At 37.5% G+C, this 18,985-nt stretch overlaps 1 protein-coding gene across 1 annotated transcript in view; it reads right to left on the reverse strand.

Moving 5' to 3' along the window:
- Window positions 1–3,410: 3,410 nt before the first annotated feature.
- Window positions 3,411–18,985, reverse strand: part of RP2 (RP2 activator of ARL3 GTPase) — a 44,569-nt gene continuing 28,994 nt past the window's right edge. The window contains exons 4-5 of the mRNA XM_010376466.2: window positions 7,824–7,909; window positions 3,411–6,087 (exon numbers count right to left, since the gene is read on the reverse strand). Coding sequence (XP_010374768.1) covers window positions 6,004–6,087; window positions 7,824–7,909 — 170 coding nt within the window. The 3' untranslated portion in view covers window positions 3,411–6,003. The remainder of the gene's footprint in view (window positions 6,088–7,823; window positions 7,910–18,985) is intronic.

Consider the following 18,985-nt stretch of genomic DNA (forward strand, 5'->3'; position numbering starts at 1 on the left):
TGGTGTTCAGTGCCTGTAATCCCAGCTACTTGGGAGGCTGAAGCAGGAGAATTGCTTGAACTGAGGCGGAGGTTGCAGTGAGCCAAGATCGCACCATTGTACTCCAGCCTGGGCAACGAGCAAAAACTCCATCTCAAAAAATAAATAAAAAGTATAAAAGGTCCTATCAGTTCACCTAACAAACCAACATACATTTGACAAATGAAAGTACATCCATCAATAGGAAAACCACAGTAAGTCTTGTATTTTTAGTAGAGACGAGGTTTCACCTTGTTGTCCAGGCTGGTCTTGAACTCCTGACCTCAAGTGATCCTCCAACGTCGGCCTCCGAAAGTGCTGGGATTACAGGCGTGAGCCTCTGTGCCTGGCCCAAACTGCAGGAAGTCTTAGCAGCATCTTGCACTTGTTTTTTCCTATTCAGTTGCCTATTTGTGGCCGGGTGTATGGCTTCACAGCTGAACTACTTTAAAAGAATACCATATAGAAGTCTCTCTTTATTTGCAGCGATACATTCCAAGACCCCTAGTGGATGCCGGAAACCATGGATAGTACCAGACCCTATATAAACTATGATTTTTCCTTATATACATACATAAATACATATAACATTTATAAATTAAGCACAGTAAGAGCTTAATAAAACAGAACAATTATAACAATATACTGTAATAAATGTTATGTGAAGGTGGTATCTTTTAAAATATCTTATTATACTGTATTCACAGTATTTTGGGACTGTTGGTTGACCACAGGTAACTGAAACCACAGAAAGTGAAACTGCAGATAAGCGGGGAGTCCTACTGTACTCATTTTGCTCAGCACAATAATGCTTAATATTTATAAAGTACCTTTCATTTTCAAAGCACTTGACAAACATCAGTTAATTACTTGTCACACAATTTGCAATTTAATTTTCATTAGTCCAATTAGGAGTGGACCAGATAAAAATGAAAGAGTAAAGGCAGGCCCCAGAGGGAGGATTCAAGCCAAGGTGAGAATGGTGGGGCTGTGTATGACTTACGCTCACAGTTTTTATAGAAAAGAAACAGCCCTCACCAGGAAAGCACTAAAACACTAGAAAAGGAAGAAATTGCCATTTCTGAACATCTTGCTGGAGCTTGCCACTAAGAACCAAAATATATAAGGAAAGTAGTGAAGTATTTTAAATGCTTATTACCCTACCCCATCTACCAAAAAAGAAGTCAACAGTGAATGACTCCATTTTCACAAAAAAGATTTCTATTATGAAAATTCAAATGAAGTTTAGCTTTCTTCGTGTTGTAGTTTTAAAGGATAAAATATTTTCTAGAATGAGTTTTGAAGGAGTGATCATACCCTAATTATAATACTTTCTCTTCCTATAGAGAATGGTTAAGTATGGCTAGGTGTGGTGGCTCACTCCTGTAATCCCAGCACTTTGGGAGGCCAAGGCAGGCAGATCACTTGAGGTGAGGAGTTTGAGACCAGCCTGGCCAATATGGTAAAACCCCATCTCTACTAAAAATACAAAATATAGCTGGATTAGCCAGGCATGGTGGTGGGCACCTGTAATCCCGGCTACTCGGGAGGCTGAGCCAGGACAATCGCTTGAACTGAGGAGGCAGAGGTTGCAGTGAGCCGAGACTGAATCACTGCACTCTAGTGAAACTCCATCTCCAAAACAACAGCAACAACAACAAACAGCTAAGTATGTCCCTTTTAAATGAGAAAAACAAATTTTAAACATCAAGAATTATCCAATAATCTTGCTGGGGGCAGTGGCTCACGCCTGTAATCCCAGCACTTTGGGAGGCCGAGTTGAGCAGATCACCTCAGGTCAGGAGTTTGAGACCAGCCTGGCCAACATGGTGAAACCCTGTCTCTACTAAAAACACAAAAATTAGCTGGGCATGGTGGCACACGCCTATAATCCCAGCTACTCAGGAGGCTGAGGCAGGAGAATCACTTGAACCCAAGAGGCGGAGGTTGCAGTGAGCCAAGATCATGCCATTGCACTCCAGCATGGGCAACAAGAGTGAAACTCCATCTCAGAAAAAAAAAAAAAAAATCCAATAATCCAGGCTGTCACTACTTAAAAAGTTAATCCAATAAAAAAAATTTTTTGTTATTGTCTTATGCATGTTTTTCTTAGTGCTCCAAATGCTGCAAGTGTACATGCAGAACCTTTATAAAAATGATAAATGTTATTTTAAAAACTAATCAATCTGCAGTTGTCTCAGTCCTTCTGATTTATGGGCTAGGAGAGAGAGAAGTTGGGTACAAAAGACTGAAAAATTTGTAATTTTAAAATAAGGTCCATTTGTATAAACCTGAAAGTGTATCCCTATTTTTGTTAAATATGGAAGAGAAAGATACCTAATCTTACTATCCATTCATAATAAAATTCAAAATAAAATTCCTTTAAGCAAAGGAAGCATTATATTGGAAATTCCTCAGATTAAAATAGGTTTTCTACTTCCTTCACATTGCTCCAGCGTCTCACACACAAACCAACACACACACACACACACAGCTCACAGCTCATATCTCATTAACATAAAATGTAGATTAGAGCATTTTACATTTAATATTTAAAAAATTACATCAAGTTTTGGCACATGTATGAGTAAATGCATGTTATAGAGTGTTCTTAGTGGTAAGTCATTTTATCAGTCCATTTCAGGTTGCTATAAAAGAATGTCTGAGACTGGGTAATTTATAAAGAAAAGAGGTTCTGGGCCGGGCAAGGTGGCTCATGCTTGTAATCCCAGCACTTTGGGAGGCCAAGGCGGGTGGATCACTGGAGGTCAGGAGTTCGAGACCAGCCTGGCCAACATGGCGAAACCCTGTCTCTACTAAAAATTCAAAAATTAGTCGGGCGTGGTGGCATGTGCCTGTGGAGGCATGTGCCTGTGGAGGCTGAGGAAGAAGAATCATTTGAACCTGGGAGGTGGAGGTTGCAGTGAGCCGAGATCACACCACTGCACTCCAGCCTGGGTGACAGAGGGAGACTCGGTCTCAAAAAAATAAATAAAAGAAAAAAAGAGGTTCTGTAGGCTCTCTTAAAGAAAAGAGGTTCTTTATAAAGAAAAGGGGTTCTGTAGGCTGAGAGGTTCAAGGGCATGGCTCTGGCTTCTGGTGAAGGCTTTTGTGCTACATCACAACATTGTGGAGAAGGTTAATGGGGAAGTGGACATTAGCAAACAGAAGGAAACCCTGAGGGCTTTATAACCCTGCTTTATAACAACTCACTCTCATGGGAGCTAATCCAGTCTCTCTAGAGACAGGACCAAGCCATTCAGGAGGGATTGGGCTACATAATTCAAACACCTCCCACTAGGCCCCATCTCCCAACACTGCCACACTGGGGATCAAATTTCAACATGAGCTTTGGTGGGGACAAACAGACCATATCCAAACCATTGCAGTCATTTTCATTTTAACATTTATTACAAATCACATTTTATAAACACTAGATAAATTACATATAAAAGCTAGACATAAATATAAAGAAGCAAAACAAAAACAGCAGTACTATTAATGCAAGAGAAATAAGCTAATATAATATTTAAACACATATAACTTAATTACCAATTTTTCATTGTTAATAATTTTTCATAAATTCAAAAGCTATTCAGAAATGAAATGTAATACATTCTGATTACTATCGAAGGTTAGAATTATAGAAATCACCACCATAGCACTACTTATTTTTTAAAATCGTTTCAAACATTCAGAAACCAAATGACTGTCCTTAAAGACAAATTAAATGGGTAAAAGGTCTTATCTAACTGAAGAATACAAAATTTTAAGCTTTGGTTAATAGATAGTAAGTTTAGTGGAAAATTTTAAATTAACATCTCCCTTATATGTTATATTCCTGAGTTGTTGTTGCTCAAATATCATAAAGAACTCAGTTTATAGCTTTATATAACATTGCATTTTATTTTTGAAAAACAAAAAGTATTGTTATTATTTTAAATGTGAATAATGGTGTTTAATAATATCATCATGGCCAGGCGCAGCAGCTCACACCTGTAATCCCAGCACTTTGGGAGGCTGAGGTGGGCGGATCACCTGAGGTCAGGAGTTCGAGATCAGCCTGACCAACATGGAGAAACCCCATCTCAACTAAAAATACAAAAATTAGCCAGGCGTAGTGGCACATGCCTGTATTCCCAGCTACTCAGGAGGCTGAGGCAGGAGAATAGCTTGAACCCAGGAGGCGGATGTTGTGGTGAACCGAGATCATGCCATTGCACTCCAGCCTGGGCAACAAGAGTGAAACTCCATCTCAAAACAATAATAATAATAATAATGATAATAATAATATAATCATAACAGGAGGGAGTCCCTTTAATTTAGCTTAACTAAGGGAAAAACTAATGCCCTCTGACCACTATTTGCAAAGATCATTTGTAAATTGTGATCAGAATTATATTAAATGTCACCAACTTTTATTTGCACCTTATGAAATCATATTGATTTTGTAGTATTGAATGCCCTTATAAAAGAATTGAAATGATGCAGTGCTAATGGTTAGCACAAGGCCACGCACAGGGTGAGTGCTCAATATTACTAATTAATTTAAAGTGAAAATCTTTTAATGTATTATTTTTGCACCTTAACATGCAATTCAATGTAGTAGTTATTAACCCAAAAATATCCAAAAACATTTTAAACATGAAAATACATTTTAGTAACAATCATAGGAATGTTTATAAGTGGTTATTTTCAGTCTTAGGTTTATCAAAATAGAATTAAATTTCAGATTCCTTTTAAAAATAGGCCTATGAAAGCTGATTTCATAATAGCTGCTATATGTGATGTGGATGGCAGATTCAGTGCCTTCTCACAAGTTCAACCTATTGACACCTCCTGAACCAATTACTTTAGATTACAACATACCCCTTAAAACAGAGTTTCCCCTGAAGACTGAATCTGTGCATCTGAGGACTGGGTCCAAGAATGTGGATTTTTAAACAAGTAGCTCTCCTCTGCTTCCTGGTAAATTATTATGATCAGGTAGATTTGGGAAACAGTGCTTTAAAGCAACCAAAATAATTTTATCATACTTGAACATTACTTGATATGAATGGCATATCTAATGAAAAACTAAATGTATCAAGCTTTTTAATAATCTGCATAGCTTATCATCATGCCTATTTCTTACCTAAAAGTCACAAGGTTTTGTTCTAATTCTCTTGATAGCCCCCAAGAGCTAATACAAGTTATCACCTTTTTAAAAACTGCTGGTGATGGCTTCTATAGTTTTAGTATTGCATATACCTTTTCTCACCAGGAAGCAGAAGAGTCATATAGCAGTTGCGTTAAAAAACTAAACAATGTGGAATTTATTCAAATAATCATACTACTTACGAAGTAGTCTTTAAATAGCTATACCAACATCTGTTAGTAGAGTTACTCGCCAAGCTGGTTATCAAATGCCTATTTCTTTAAAAAATTCAATTTACAAAGTCTCATGTCAACTCCATGTACAAAATCTCATTTGCCATATAATGCAACTAGGAAGCAATTATATAACTGGATATGTGTACATAAAAATGTGCATAGGTTCATTCTAATTCATCAACTAGTAACAAATCCCTCTAAATTGAAAAAGGTAAAATAAGCAATGAAATGTAGTCTTAAAAAAAAAGTATCATGGAGCACTGAGGAAAGTTTACATTATTAGAGATTTGAAAGAACATTTAAATAGGATTAAAATAATAAACTGTTAGCTACTTCTATTTTCTAATAAGAATATCATATGTGGAGAAACAAAACTGCAAGCTTATTAAAGTGGGTTAAATAGCTTTTAAGCTGATTAAAACTACTTAATTTAAAATGAATTATTTTTGAACCTCAAGTAAATGATGTGATAGTCAACAATTTATTAAAAAATAAACTTTAACAGTTTTAGCATTAGTAAAAACCATTGCTAATACACAAAAGTATATTATCAAATTCTATATTCACAAGTTGGGAAAGGCTTAATACCAAGTCCTGGTTCCACATTGCACTTCATATTCCCATCTGTATATCAGCAAAGTTGTAGAAGCTGTCTACATCTCCAGATGCCGTCTCCTTGCTTTCTGATACAAACATCTATTTTAAATAGAAAAAAAAAATAAAAAAATAAGTACCAAGTACTTCAGAATGCCAAAGCCCATGTTCTCCACAGAACAAAGTCCCAAGCTATTTATTCAAAAGAAGTTCAAGTACATCATTTATAATGACAATATTTAATCTGTAGATTTTCTTTAGAATTCATGTAATACAGTTTGAATAGCTATAATGTAAATTAAGCTCTTTTGGAAGCACCTATATAATTAAGGTCTCTGCTTTCATAATACTTGAGTTGTATTTTATTACATCTGGACTTTTACAACACTCAATATTATGAAAGCTACTGAGTAAGAGTCACTTAAAAAACTCTTTGTTTCTTCTGTTTTCTAATAATAATCTCAGTAGTCTGAGCAGCAAAACTTGAGATTATCCCTTTCAAAGCTGCTAAAGATATATTACTTTTTTATTTTATTTTATTTTATTTTAATTTTATTTTTGAGACAGAGTTTTGCTCTGTTGCCCAAGCTGAAGTGCAGTGGCTCACTGCAGCTAGACTTCCAGACTCAAGTGATTCTCCTGCCTCAGCCTCCCAAGTAACTGGGACTACAGGTGTGCACCACCACACCTAGTTGTTTTTTTTTTTTTTTTTTACTTTTTGTAGAGTCTCGCTATGTTGCCCAGACTGGTCTTGAACTCCTGGGCTCAAGCAGTCTTCCTGCTTCAGCCTCCCAAAGTGCTGGGATTATAGGTGTGAGCCACCACACCCAGCCTACTATTTTTAAATAAGCTATTTGCTAAACATCAATGAAGCAATATTCAATAAAACCCTTCTAAAGTAGCTTTTACAAATGTCAGCAAGGAATTAGAGCAGATGGGGGTTCTATTCTAGCTTTATCATAAACTAGCGTATGATGCTGACAATTTAATAAACCTCTGTGGGCTCAGTAACTACACCTGTAAAATGAGAAAGCTGGATTAGATAATCTCTAAATCATTCAGCTCTAAAAGTCCAAATTATAACCATTTTATCTCTCAGTTTCCTTTTCTATTCAATCTGGTATTTTCCCTCTCCCTTAGTACTACTGTGATGATAAAATGAGATCAAAGACAAAGTACTTTAATTTTGTAAATGCAAGGAATCATAAGCCAAATCAGATGACAAAACCAAAATGTCCTCCAAGGTATTTATCAAAATGTAGTCAATTATGGATTTGCTAATGTAATCTATGTTTGGTTTTAAATTTATTTATGTCTGAAATTCTTAGATATAGCAACTTCATCAATATATTTAGAAAATGCCTACATGTGATGATTTCTATATACACCTGAAGTTCAATTTTTGGTGAAGCATTACTGAAGCAAGTAAAAATGAACCCTGGGCAACAGGATCATCCATCTAAAGACTATAATCTTAGAAATAAAATATTTTCAACAAATCAGTATTTTTAAAAATGCAAAGACTTGAAAAGACATTTGATGAGACTTTTTACTTTAGAAACTTATATACTATAGAAGGTTTTTAATAAATAGATTCTTATTTTTAAATTATTTTAAACAATTAAAGTTTTAGTTTGGCAAGAAAAAAAATCACAGCTTAGTTCCCAATTATTTATGAAAGGTTCTAAAAATCATGATCTGTTTTTAAAAAAAACACACACACAAAACAAAAATTCCAAGCAACATTAGGGACAAAAGTATTAAAGTATTATTTGACTGTAAGGAACAGGAGATGAAATGAAAGGTTAGATTGAAATACAGTCAATAAAATCTTGTACCTTGGTCCCATTGAATATCTCGTTTACAATAAGTTGACATCCTTCTACAGCACCATCTCCATTAAACTCCAAGGCAATAACAGGACCTATAAGCAAACCCAAGAAACATTTTCTTAACACGAATACAAATATATTCTAAATTTAATCTTTTTATCCTTCCCTGAAGAATCTCCAGCATCTTCTTTGAGGGTGAAAGAGAAGGAAGATGAAAGCAGACAGATGGGACATATCACCTCAGCTGCTTCTTCCTACGCTAATCATAAAACAAATTAACACAGTCTCATAACAAGTAGCTTCAGTACTATTATAGGACTAGTGTCACATTTTTAAAGTGTTGTAAATAGTCTGGCTTTTCTGGTTCTCATTCTTCTATAAAAACCACAGAAATTCTACTCATTTAGGAATATAAAAATAGTTGATAAAATAGCAAATAAGATCAAAAGCAATCCAAGTCAACATAAGTAGGTTTTGCCAGGCAGCCAGCCTTGCTTCCAACTCTCCTACTTACCAGCCAAGTTCTAGGCCACCAATAATGAAGCTAAACCAAATGAGAATTGAGGTCAGGCACCAAAAAGTAATGACTATCTGAAAGTATTTTCCTCGAGTGTGTGTCTTCAAAGCTACATTCTAGAAACATAGACAAAGTTTTTATTTTTTAATCCTTTTAATATAATATTTGTGCCTCCTTTCTCATACATTAATTTGAAAACATTAAAAACCTCCTACAGTGATGGAAAAGTCTTGATCTCCAGGAAATTACAAATGTATTGAAAGAAGACATAAACCCATTAAGCAAATACAAACCAACATATAACAATGAAGTACTAAGTAATGAAATACTAGAGTGAATGAATATGAAACATTAAATTGAATGTAACTGTGTGCTGCAGTACAAAGTACAAGAATGAGAAAGAAAAGATTACACTACATTGGGCATCAAGATAACTGAAGGCTTGTAATGTTTTTTTTTTCCTTGAAGGCTTGTGATATAATACAGGCAACAAATACACATAAGGCAGGATATAGTGGTCCCTAGGTATCTGCATAGGATTGGTTCCACTGGTTGCTCAAATCCCTTATATATTAATAAAATGGTATAGTATTTGCATATAATTTATGCACATCCTCCTGTATACTTCATTACAAATTTATTAAAAATTTTTTTAGAGATAGAGTCTCACGGCTGGGCACAGTGGTTCATGCCTGTAATCCTAACATTTTGGGAAGCCGAGGCAGGAGGATCACAAGCCCTGGAGTTCAAGACCAGCCTAGGCAACAAAGCAAGACCTCATCTCTACAAAAAATTAAAACATTAGCTGGGTGCAAGGTTGCAGGCCTGTAGTCCCAGCTACTCGAGAGACTGAGATGGAAAGATCACTTGAGCCCAGGAGTTTGAGGTTACAGCAAGCCATGATCACGCCACTGCACTCCAGCCTGGACAACAGAGTGAGACCATGTCTCCAAAAAAAAAAAAAAAAAAAAGATATGGGGTCTCACTATGTTGCTCAGTCTGGTCTCAAACTCCTGGCCTCAAGCAATCCTCTTGCCTTCACCCCTGGCCAGGAGTTCAAGAACATATTGTAATAAAACATCTAACCTTGCAAAAGAGAAGCTTAAAATCTTAATTTTTTATTTAGAAATATCAATGTAAACTCATGATCTTTTCCTTTTTAAAAATACATGGTTTCTAGCTATGTCCACTGAAAAAGCTTAAAAGAAATGACAACCCAGTAATACACAGCACCTAACATGTATTTCTAAATATCATTCCCCACTAAAAATAACTAAGTAATCTTAGAAAAATAGATGAGTCCATGTCTGGGGCAAGAAATGGATTAAGATCAATGTGGAATATTTTCTTCAGCCAAAAAGTAATGAAGCTATCAAAGGCCAGTGGGGTTATATCAAAAGGAGACAGAAGCCAGCCTGAAGGAGCTCCCAATGGCCAAAGATGAGACATAGTGAGACAGAAGGAATAATGACTCTAATTTATTAAAATGTATTAATATATAAAAAGTCATGAGTTCATAATGATACTTAGAGAGATCCTCCTTACTACCAGATGTTTTTAAGGAAAATAAAAAAAGAAGAAACAAAATTCACTGTATACCAATGGAGGTTGCTAGGGCACCAATTCACTACTCTGAAAATTGATGCTTATTTTTCTCTTTATTCTGCTTTTCTGACATAAAGCATATTTCAAGTTAACCAAACAGCTCTGATATACAAGGAGTTCTGTTAACATCTGTTAATAAATGCAGAGGTAGTGACAAGATTAGAAAGTAAGTTTGCCAAAAAAAAAAAGAAAAGAAAAGAAAATACAGAAAACAGTCATTTTGCAATGCCTATTAAAATAATTGGTTCAGGCAACAATCATCAATGGTTTTAGCGTCCCACAGAGAAGACTGCAGGAAACTCTACAATAAAAAGATAACATCGTCACCCTGTAAACCCAACCATTAAATCTTAGTATCCCTAAAAGTACAACAATCAAACATTATGTGCCTTCTCAATTAATGCAATAGGAAACAGTACCATCTATGTGTTCCTGGCAAAAAAAAAAAAAAAAAAAAAAAAATTAAAATTAAAAAATAACTAAACCTGAATGTAAACAAGGCTTTGATCTAACTTCTAGTCTACAAGAAATATGGAGGAACGAATTAAACAACCTCATGAATACTATAAGATAATTGACTAAGCTTCTTTCCCAAGACAAAGGCAAGAAATAAGTAGAGAGGGAACACCTGTTTTTGATTAAGAGTGATATACGATAAAAAAAAAAAACCAAATACAGTAAGTGGGTCTATTTTAGATCTGGATCACAACTGTAAAAATACAAAGAATTATTTTAGTAAGTAGGTAAATTTGCATATGGACTGAGTATTAGAGGATATTAAGGAATTATTGTTAATTCTGTTAGATGTGATAATGCACTGTAGTTACTTAAGAAAACATTTTTAATTTTAAGATAATGAAATATTTAGGGATGAAATAACAGGATGAATCAATTTGATTAAAATGTTTTAGCAAACAATGAGATTTTTTTTTAAGTATGGCAAGAAGTTGATGAAACTGGGTGACGGGAACACATGGGGGTCACTGTACTCTCTACTTTTAGTACATTTGGAAATTTACAAAAAGTTTAAAAAGTACTTTAAACCTAATAAATATTGAACTAAAAAGAAAAAGTTGATAATAAATGTAGGGTTTCCAGTTTTGCAAGGTAGAAAGTTTGAATTAAGGTAGAATATGGTTTCATCACTACAAGGAAATACTGTGTGTGTGTGTATTTAAGTTAGACATTTATTATTAAAAGTTAGTCTTTCTATAAAGAACATGTAATCTAGAATTTAGAAATAAAATCTTGGTAGAATTACTCAGGTATATAACTTGACTGATATTCTTTGACTAGAATATGATAAACTTCCAATAAATGACCTAATGATTTTCCAACAAAAAAGTGGACAAATGCATTCGTTTTGATTAACGTGTGGATAATCTTAAATTTAAAAAGACTAAATGTTTGTCTTATACGCTTGACATAGATTTGCAACTCAGCAGTATATGGTGTTCCCGGAACACAACTGAAGAGCTGGTATGTAGAGGAAATATGAGGGGTGGTGCTAGAAGACAGACATCTGTGGAATGATTCACATCCTCTCAAGTTAGGAGGATGGAGGCCTGCTTCATTAAGAAGCTCAGGGTCGGGTGGGGGTGGGGAAAACAATAACATGGGGAACCGTCAGGGGAATCCCCTTATTTCTGTTTTGCATATGAAGAATCCTAGAGCAGCCAGGTGAGGCTCTCTAGTTTAATAAAAATCATGGGAAGAGTCTGAAGACTATTCATAAGTGTTAATAGGGATTTTTATCAGCTTATTTTGGTTGCAGTTTCCAATTTTTAAAAATGTTTAGGCAATCTTTTCCACCTTTCCAAATCCTAATTACTGTAGCTTCATTAGTGTTGAACCAATGCTTTCTCATGTCTCAATTCTGTTTATGCATTCTTTTCATATGTATTAAACAAACAAAAACCCTTAAAAATCTCCAATGTTGACAATGCACTTACTAAGCACTACTAAATTTTTAAAAAAATTACAATGTTGACAATGCACTTGTTAAACACTACTATTTGTCCCTCTATCTAATGATGATGCCAATTACTGTGATTATTTCTAACTGAACTATGAGGTCAACAAGGATTACTGGTCATGTTTTAAGTGTTTTAATATGAACATCTTATTCAGATAGTTCATGGTCGCTTTAGATTTAAATATTTCAGCTGTCATGAAAAATTGTGAGACTCTGAAGCAGACAAAAAGGATTTCTGAATGTCTTATCTAGTGAACCCTTCTGAGTTATCTGACATGACCTTGGAACAAGCCACTATGTCTCAATTAGATTACTGCAACAGCCTCCTAGCTGGTCTCTTTGCTTCCCCATTAAAGCAACCAGTGACAGGATTTACATTTTAAAAGGACCATGACATTCCTCTGCTCTAAAACTGCCTATAAAGTATGATCTATATTTTTATTTTTAATTGCTCTAAAAATAAGTGACAGTTCAGGCCAGGCACAGTGGCTCACCCCTGTATTCCTAGCACTTTGAGAGGCTGAGGCAGGCAGATCGCTTTAGCCCAGGAGTTCAAGACCAGCCTAGGCAACATGGCAAAGCCCCATCTCTACAAAAAAATACAAAAATTAGCCGGGCGTCATAGCGCATGTCTGTAGTTCCAGCTACTCGGGAGACTGAGGTAGGAGAATCATGTGAGCTCTGGGGGTTGAGGCTGCAGTGAGCCGAGATCAAGCCACTGCACTCCAGCCTGGGCATCAAAGTGAGATCCTGTCTCAAAAACAAACAAACAAACAAACAAACAAACAAACAAACAAAAAACAGTTCAAAGCAATAACATTAACAATGTATTAGGTGTTTATAGCATATACAACAGTAATATATTACAATAATGACACAGGGATGAGAAAGAATTAAGAATATAATGTTATCAGGTCCTTAGATGACAGGTGAAGTTGTGTAATATTAGAAGGTAGACTCAAATTATTTAAAAATATTTGCTGTAAAACCCAACATAACCATTAAATAAGTTTTTGAAGAAGAGGTATAAATATAAGTCAATAAAGGAAATTAAGTAGAATTATAAAATTGCTAAAAAGAAAAAGAGGTAATAAGAAAAAAAGAACAAATGGAGTAGAAATCAGCTAGCAAGATGAGAGATTTTGATCCAACTATCAATAATCCCTTTCAATGTGAATGGTCTAAATATGGCAGTTAAAAGAGACTGACAGACTGGATTAAAAAGCAAAAACCAACTACATGCTGTCTACAAAAACTCATTTTAAATATACAGCCTTGATAAGCTAAAAGAAAAGAGATAAATCTTTACAATAAAACACTAACCAAATGAAAGCTAGAGTTAGCTATATTAATTTGAGATGAAGTAGATTTCAGAACAAGGAAAACTATCAGAGATAAAGGAAGACATCAGAGTCGGACATGGTGACTTGTGTCTGTAATCCCAGCTACTCAGGAGGCCTAGGTGGGAGGATTACTTGGGCCCTAGGAGTTTGAGGCTGCAGTGAGTTATGACTGCACCACTGTACCCCAGACTGGGTGACAGAGCAAGAACCCCCCTCTTAAAAAAAAAATGAGGGACATCACATAATAATGAAGGATTCTCCAAGAAGATATAACAATCCTAAATGTGTATGCACGTAATAACAGAGCTTCAAAATACATGAGACAAAACGACAGGATCTGAAAAGAGAACAGACAAATCCACAATTACAGTTGGAGACTTCAACACTCCTCTCTCATTGATTTATGGAACAAGTAGGCAGAAAATCAGCAAGGATACAAATAACCTGAATAGCACTATCAACCAACTTGACCTAGTGGACATTTATAGAAAATTCAACCAAGCAACAGCAGATTACACATTCTTCTCAGATGCACATAGAATATTCACCAAGATAAGCCATATTGTGCCATAAAACACATTTTAATAAAGAAAACAGAAATCATACAAATGCGCATTCTTGGACCATAACAGGATTTAGAAATCAATAATAGAAATATACCTGGACAATCCCCAAATGTTTGGAAATTAAACAATTATACTTCTAAATAATCTGTGGATCACTAAAAAATATTTTTAACTAAATCAGGGGTCAACATACTTTTTCTGTAAGGGGCCAGACAGGAAATATTTCAGGCTTTGTGTATCATAACATAATAGATAAAAGGTTGAGTGGCCAGGTGCAGTGGCTTAGGCCTGTAATCCCAGCACTTCGGGAGGCTGAGCGGGCAGATCACCTGATGTCAGGAGTTTGAGACTAGCCTGGCCAACATGGTGAAACCCCATCTTTACTGAAAATACAAAAATTAGCCGGGCGTGGTGGCAGGCACCTGTAATCCCAGCTACTCGGGAGGCTGAGGCAGGAGAATCGCTTGAACCTGGGAGGCGGGGGTTGCAGTATGCCACTGCACTCCAGCCTGGGTGACGAGAGCAAAACTCCATCTCAAAAAAAGAATGAGCGTGGCTGTGCTCCAATAAGACTTCATTTATTAAAGCGCGCAGTGGGCCATATTTTGCCAAACTCTGAATTAAATAAAAATGAAAATACAACATATCAAAATTTGTGAGATGCACCTAAAGCAGTGCTTAAAGGAAAAATTGTAACATTGAATAACAAATATAGTCAATCCTCATTATATGCAGATCCCTTCATTTCAAATTTACCTACTTGCTAAAATTCATTTGTAACTCCCCAAATCAATGCTTGCAGTGCTTTCATGGTTATTTGTGGACATGCACAGTGGCAAAAAATTTGCATTGCCTGACGTGCATGCTCCCAGTTGAGGCTGAACAAGGTGACACTCTGCCTTTTTGTTTCAGCTATTGTACTATAAGAAAATGTCCTTTGTGAAGTCTAGGTAGTGCCATATTTTTCACATTTTTGTGCTTTTTGTTGGTGATTTTGCCTGTTTAAAATATCCCCTAGGTCAGGCACAGTGGCTCATGCCTGTAATCCCAGCACTTTGGGAGGTTGAGGAGGGAGGATTGCTTGAGGCCAGGAGTTCGAGATCAGCCTGGGTAACATGGCAAGACCCCAACTCTACAACATTGTTTAAAGAAAAATAGCTGGGGGCTGGGTGTGGTGGCACATGCCTATAATCCCAGCAGTTTGGGAGTCTGAGTTGGGTGGATCACCAGAGCCCAGGAGTTCAAGACCAGCCTGGGCAACAAAGCAAGACCCTGTCTCTTTTATGTTAAAAAAAAAAAAAAAAAGCTGGGCATGGTAGAGTGCACCTGTAGTCCTAGCTCCTTGGGAGTTTGAGGTGGGAGGATCACCTGAGCCCATGAGTTTGAGGTTACAGCGAGCTATGGTCACACCACTGCACTCTAGCCTGGGTGACAGAGCAAGATCCTGTCTCCAAAAAAATAAAATAGCCCCCAAACGCAGTGCTGAAGTGCTATCTAATGGCTCCTAAACTGAGGAAGGCTGTGCTGTGCCTCAGGAGACAATGTGTTAGATAAGCTTTTCTCCAGCATGAGTTCTAGTGCTGTTGGCTGTGAGTTCAGTGTTAATGAATCAACAGTATATACTAAATAATGTATCTTTAAACAGAAACACACATTAAACAAAGTTATGTCCTGGGCCAGGCGCGGTGTCTCACGCCTATAATCCCAGCACTTTGGGAGGCCGAGGCGGGTGGATCACCTGAGGTCAGGAGTTCGAGACCAGCCTGACCAACGTGGAGAAACCCCGTCTCTACTAAAAATACAAAATTAGCCGGGCATGGTGGTGCATGCCTGTAATCTCAGCTACTCGGGAGGCTGAGGCAGGAGAATCACCTGAACCCAGGAGGCGGGGGTTGCGGTGAGCCGAGATCATGCCATTGCACTCCAGCCTGGGCCATAAGAGCAAAACTCTGCCTCAAAAGAAAAAAAAAAAAAAGAAAGTATGTATGAAAACCTACAACTGAAGGCTGGGCGTGGTGGCTCATGCCTGTAATCCCAGCACTTTGGGAGGCTGAGGTGGGCGGATCACCTGAGGTCAGGAGTTTGAGAACAGCCTGACCAACATGAGGAAACCCTGCCTCCACTAAAAATACAAAATTATCTGGGCATGGTGGTGCATGCCTGTAATCCCAGTTACTCGGGAGGCTGAGGCAGGAGAATCACTTGAACCCGGGAGGTGGAGGTTGCGGTGAGCCAATATTGCACCATTGCACTCCAGACTGGGCAACAAAGCGAAACTCCATCTAAAAAGAAAGAAAGAGAGAGAGAGAAAACCTACAACTGACATAAGTCCTTTTAAAATTTTAATTTAATTTTTTTAAAGAGATGGGGGTCTCACTTTGTTCAGGCTGGACTTGAACTCTTGGCTTCAAGCAATCTTCCTGCCTTGGCCTCCCAAATTGCTGGGATTACAGGCATGAGCAACTGTGCCTAGACCTACAATCATTTTGTTGTTGTTGTTTTGAGACAGGATCTCCTTGGGTCACCACTCCCCACCAGGCTGGAGTACAGTGGTGTGATCTCAGCTAACTGCAACCTCTGCCTTCCAGGCTCAAGTGATCCTCCCACCTCAGTCTCCCAAGTAGCTGGGACTACAGGCGCACACCATCATACACCCAGCTAATTTTTGTATTTTTTTGTAGAGATGAGGCTTTGCCTTGTTGCCCACGCTGGTCTCAAATTCCTGGGCTCAAGTGATCCACCTGCCTCGGCCTCCCAAAGTGCTGGGACTACAGGCATGAGCCACTGCACCCAGCCACTGACATCATTCTTTTTTTTTTTTTTTGAGATGGAGTATTGCCCTGTCTCCTAGGCTGGAGTGCAGTGGCATGATCTTGGCTCACTGCAACCTCCACCTCCTGGGCTCAAGTGATTCTCCTGCCTCAGCCTCCCGAGTAGCTGGGATTACAGGCAAATGCCACCACGCCCAGCTAATTTTTTGTATTTTTAGTAGAGATGGGGTTTCACCATGTTGGCCAGGCTGGTCTCGAACTCCTGGCCTCAAGTGATCCACCCACCTCGGCCTCCCAAAGTGCTGGGATTACATGCATGAGCCACCGCGCCCAGCCTCCTTACATCATTCCTAATGGTGAGACTGAACACTTACAGAATAGTGATGGAGGGCATCTTTGCCTCACTCCTGAGATCAGCCTCCAGAGTAGCTGGGGCAACACGCATGTGACACCATGCTCGGCTCATTTTTTTTTTTTTTCCTTTTTGTAGAGACAAAGTCTCATTATGTTGCCTAGGCTGGTTTTGAACTTCTGGGCTCAAGCAATCCTCCTGCCTTGGCCTCCCAAAGTGTTGGGATTACAGGCATGAGCCACCACACCTGGCCTATCTTGACAACTTTCCTGTGAATCTAAAATTATTCCAAAATTAAAAGTTGATTTAAAAAACACAATGAGATACCATGACACACCTATTAGAAAACTGACAATACTAAATGCTAGCACATTACCCAAGTGATTTTAAAAGTTATGTACACTCAAAAACCTATACACAATGCAGGTTCCTCAAAAAACTAAAAATAGAACTACAGCACGATCCAGCAATTCCACAACTGGGTACAGATCCAAAAGAAAGGAAATTAATATGTCAAAGAGATATTTGCACTCATGATCACTGCAGCACTATTCACAACTGTCAAAATATGAAACCAGCCCATCAACAGATAAATAGATAAAGAAAATGTGTTACGTTTATACAATGGAATATTATTAAGTCATAAAAAGAATGAAATCCTGTCATTTGCAACAACATGGGTGGAACTAGGGACCATTAGGTTAAGTGAAATAAGCCAAGCACAGAAAGACAAATATCACATGCTCTCACTCACATGTGGGGGCTAAAAAAGTGGATCACATGAAGATAGAGAGTAGATTGGTGGTTATCAGAGGCTGGAAAAGGGGACGGTGGGGGGAGGGAATGTGGAGAAAAAAAGAGAATGTAAATGTATTTATTACCACTGAACTGTATACTTATAAATGGCAAAGATGGTAAATTATGTATGTATATTTTACCTCAATAAAAAAACTTACACACAAATGTTTATAGTGGCTTTATTCATAATTGGCAAAAACTGGAAACAAGCAGGATGTCCAATAATTGAATGGAAAAAACAAACTGGTACATCAATACAAGGAATACTATTCAGCAATAAAAAGGAACAAGTTAGCTGAGAGCGGTGGCTTATGCCCGTAATCCCAACACTTTGGGAGGCTGAGGCGGGTGGATCGCCTGAGGTCAGGACTTCGAGACCAGTCTGGCCAGCATGGTGAAACCCCATCTCTACTAAAAATACAAAAAATTAGCTGGGCGTGGTGGCATTTGCCTGTAATCCCAGCTACTCGGGAAGCTGAGGCAGGAGACTCGCTTGAACCCAGGAGGCAGAGGTTGCAGTGAGCCAAGATCGCACCATTGCACTCCAGCCTGGGCAACAGAGTGAGACTTAGTCAAAAAAAGAAAAAAGAAAAAAAAAAGGAACAAGTTATCGAGTCACCTAGCAAGAAGGCTGAATCACAAATGCATTTTAATAAATGAAGCCAGACTCAAAAGGCTACATATTGTATGATTCCATTTATGGGACACTCTGGAAAAGACAAAATCATAAGGACAGGAGACAAATCAGTTGCCAGGAGTTGTGGTTGACTGACTAAAGGGGCCACACAAGGGAAATTTTTAGGGAGAACTGTTTTCTGTGGTACTGGGGTGATAAATGGGGTGGTGGACTTAATGCACTCATCAAAACTCATGCCAAATGAATGTTACGTATGCAAAATTAACCAAGATGTCACGGTATCCAAGGATGGAATGCAGCTTGTGACAAATGAATCTAACAGTATTATAAATGTGTGCCAATACTTCAATGAAGGGGATAAGGGAAAAAGGAGCTGACCTCAGGACTTTGGAAAACTGTTTTGAGCGGCTACTGTAAGGCTAAAGACAAGACTATACAATACCAACTGCACTCTAGTTGGTAAATAAGTTTCTCACAGGGGTATCGGTTAGTAATTCTAAAACTATATTATATTTATACTAGGGTTAAACAAATAAGTGAATAAAATGTACATAATGAAAGCCAGGTTTCTCACTTTCAGAGTAAGAAGTCACAAAAAAGCAAG

Source organism: Rhinopithecus roxellana, chromosome 7, assembly GCF_007565055.1.
Source record: "Rhinopithecus roxellana isolate Shanxi Qingling chromosome 7, ASM756505v1, whole genome shotgun sequence".
Classification (NCBI taxonomy): Eukaryota; Metazoa; Chordata; class Mammalia; order Primates; family Cercopithecidae; genus Rhinopithecus; species Rhinopithecus roxellana.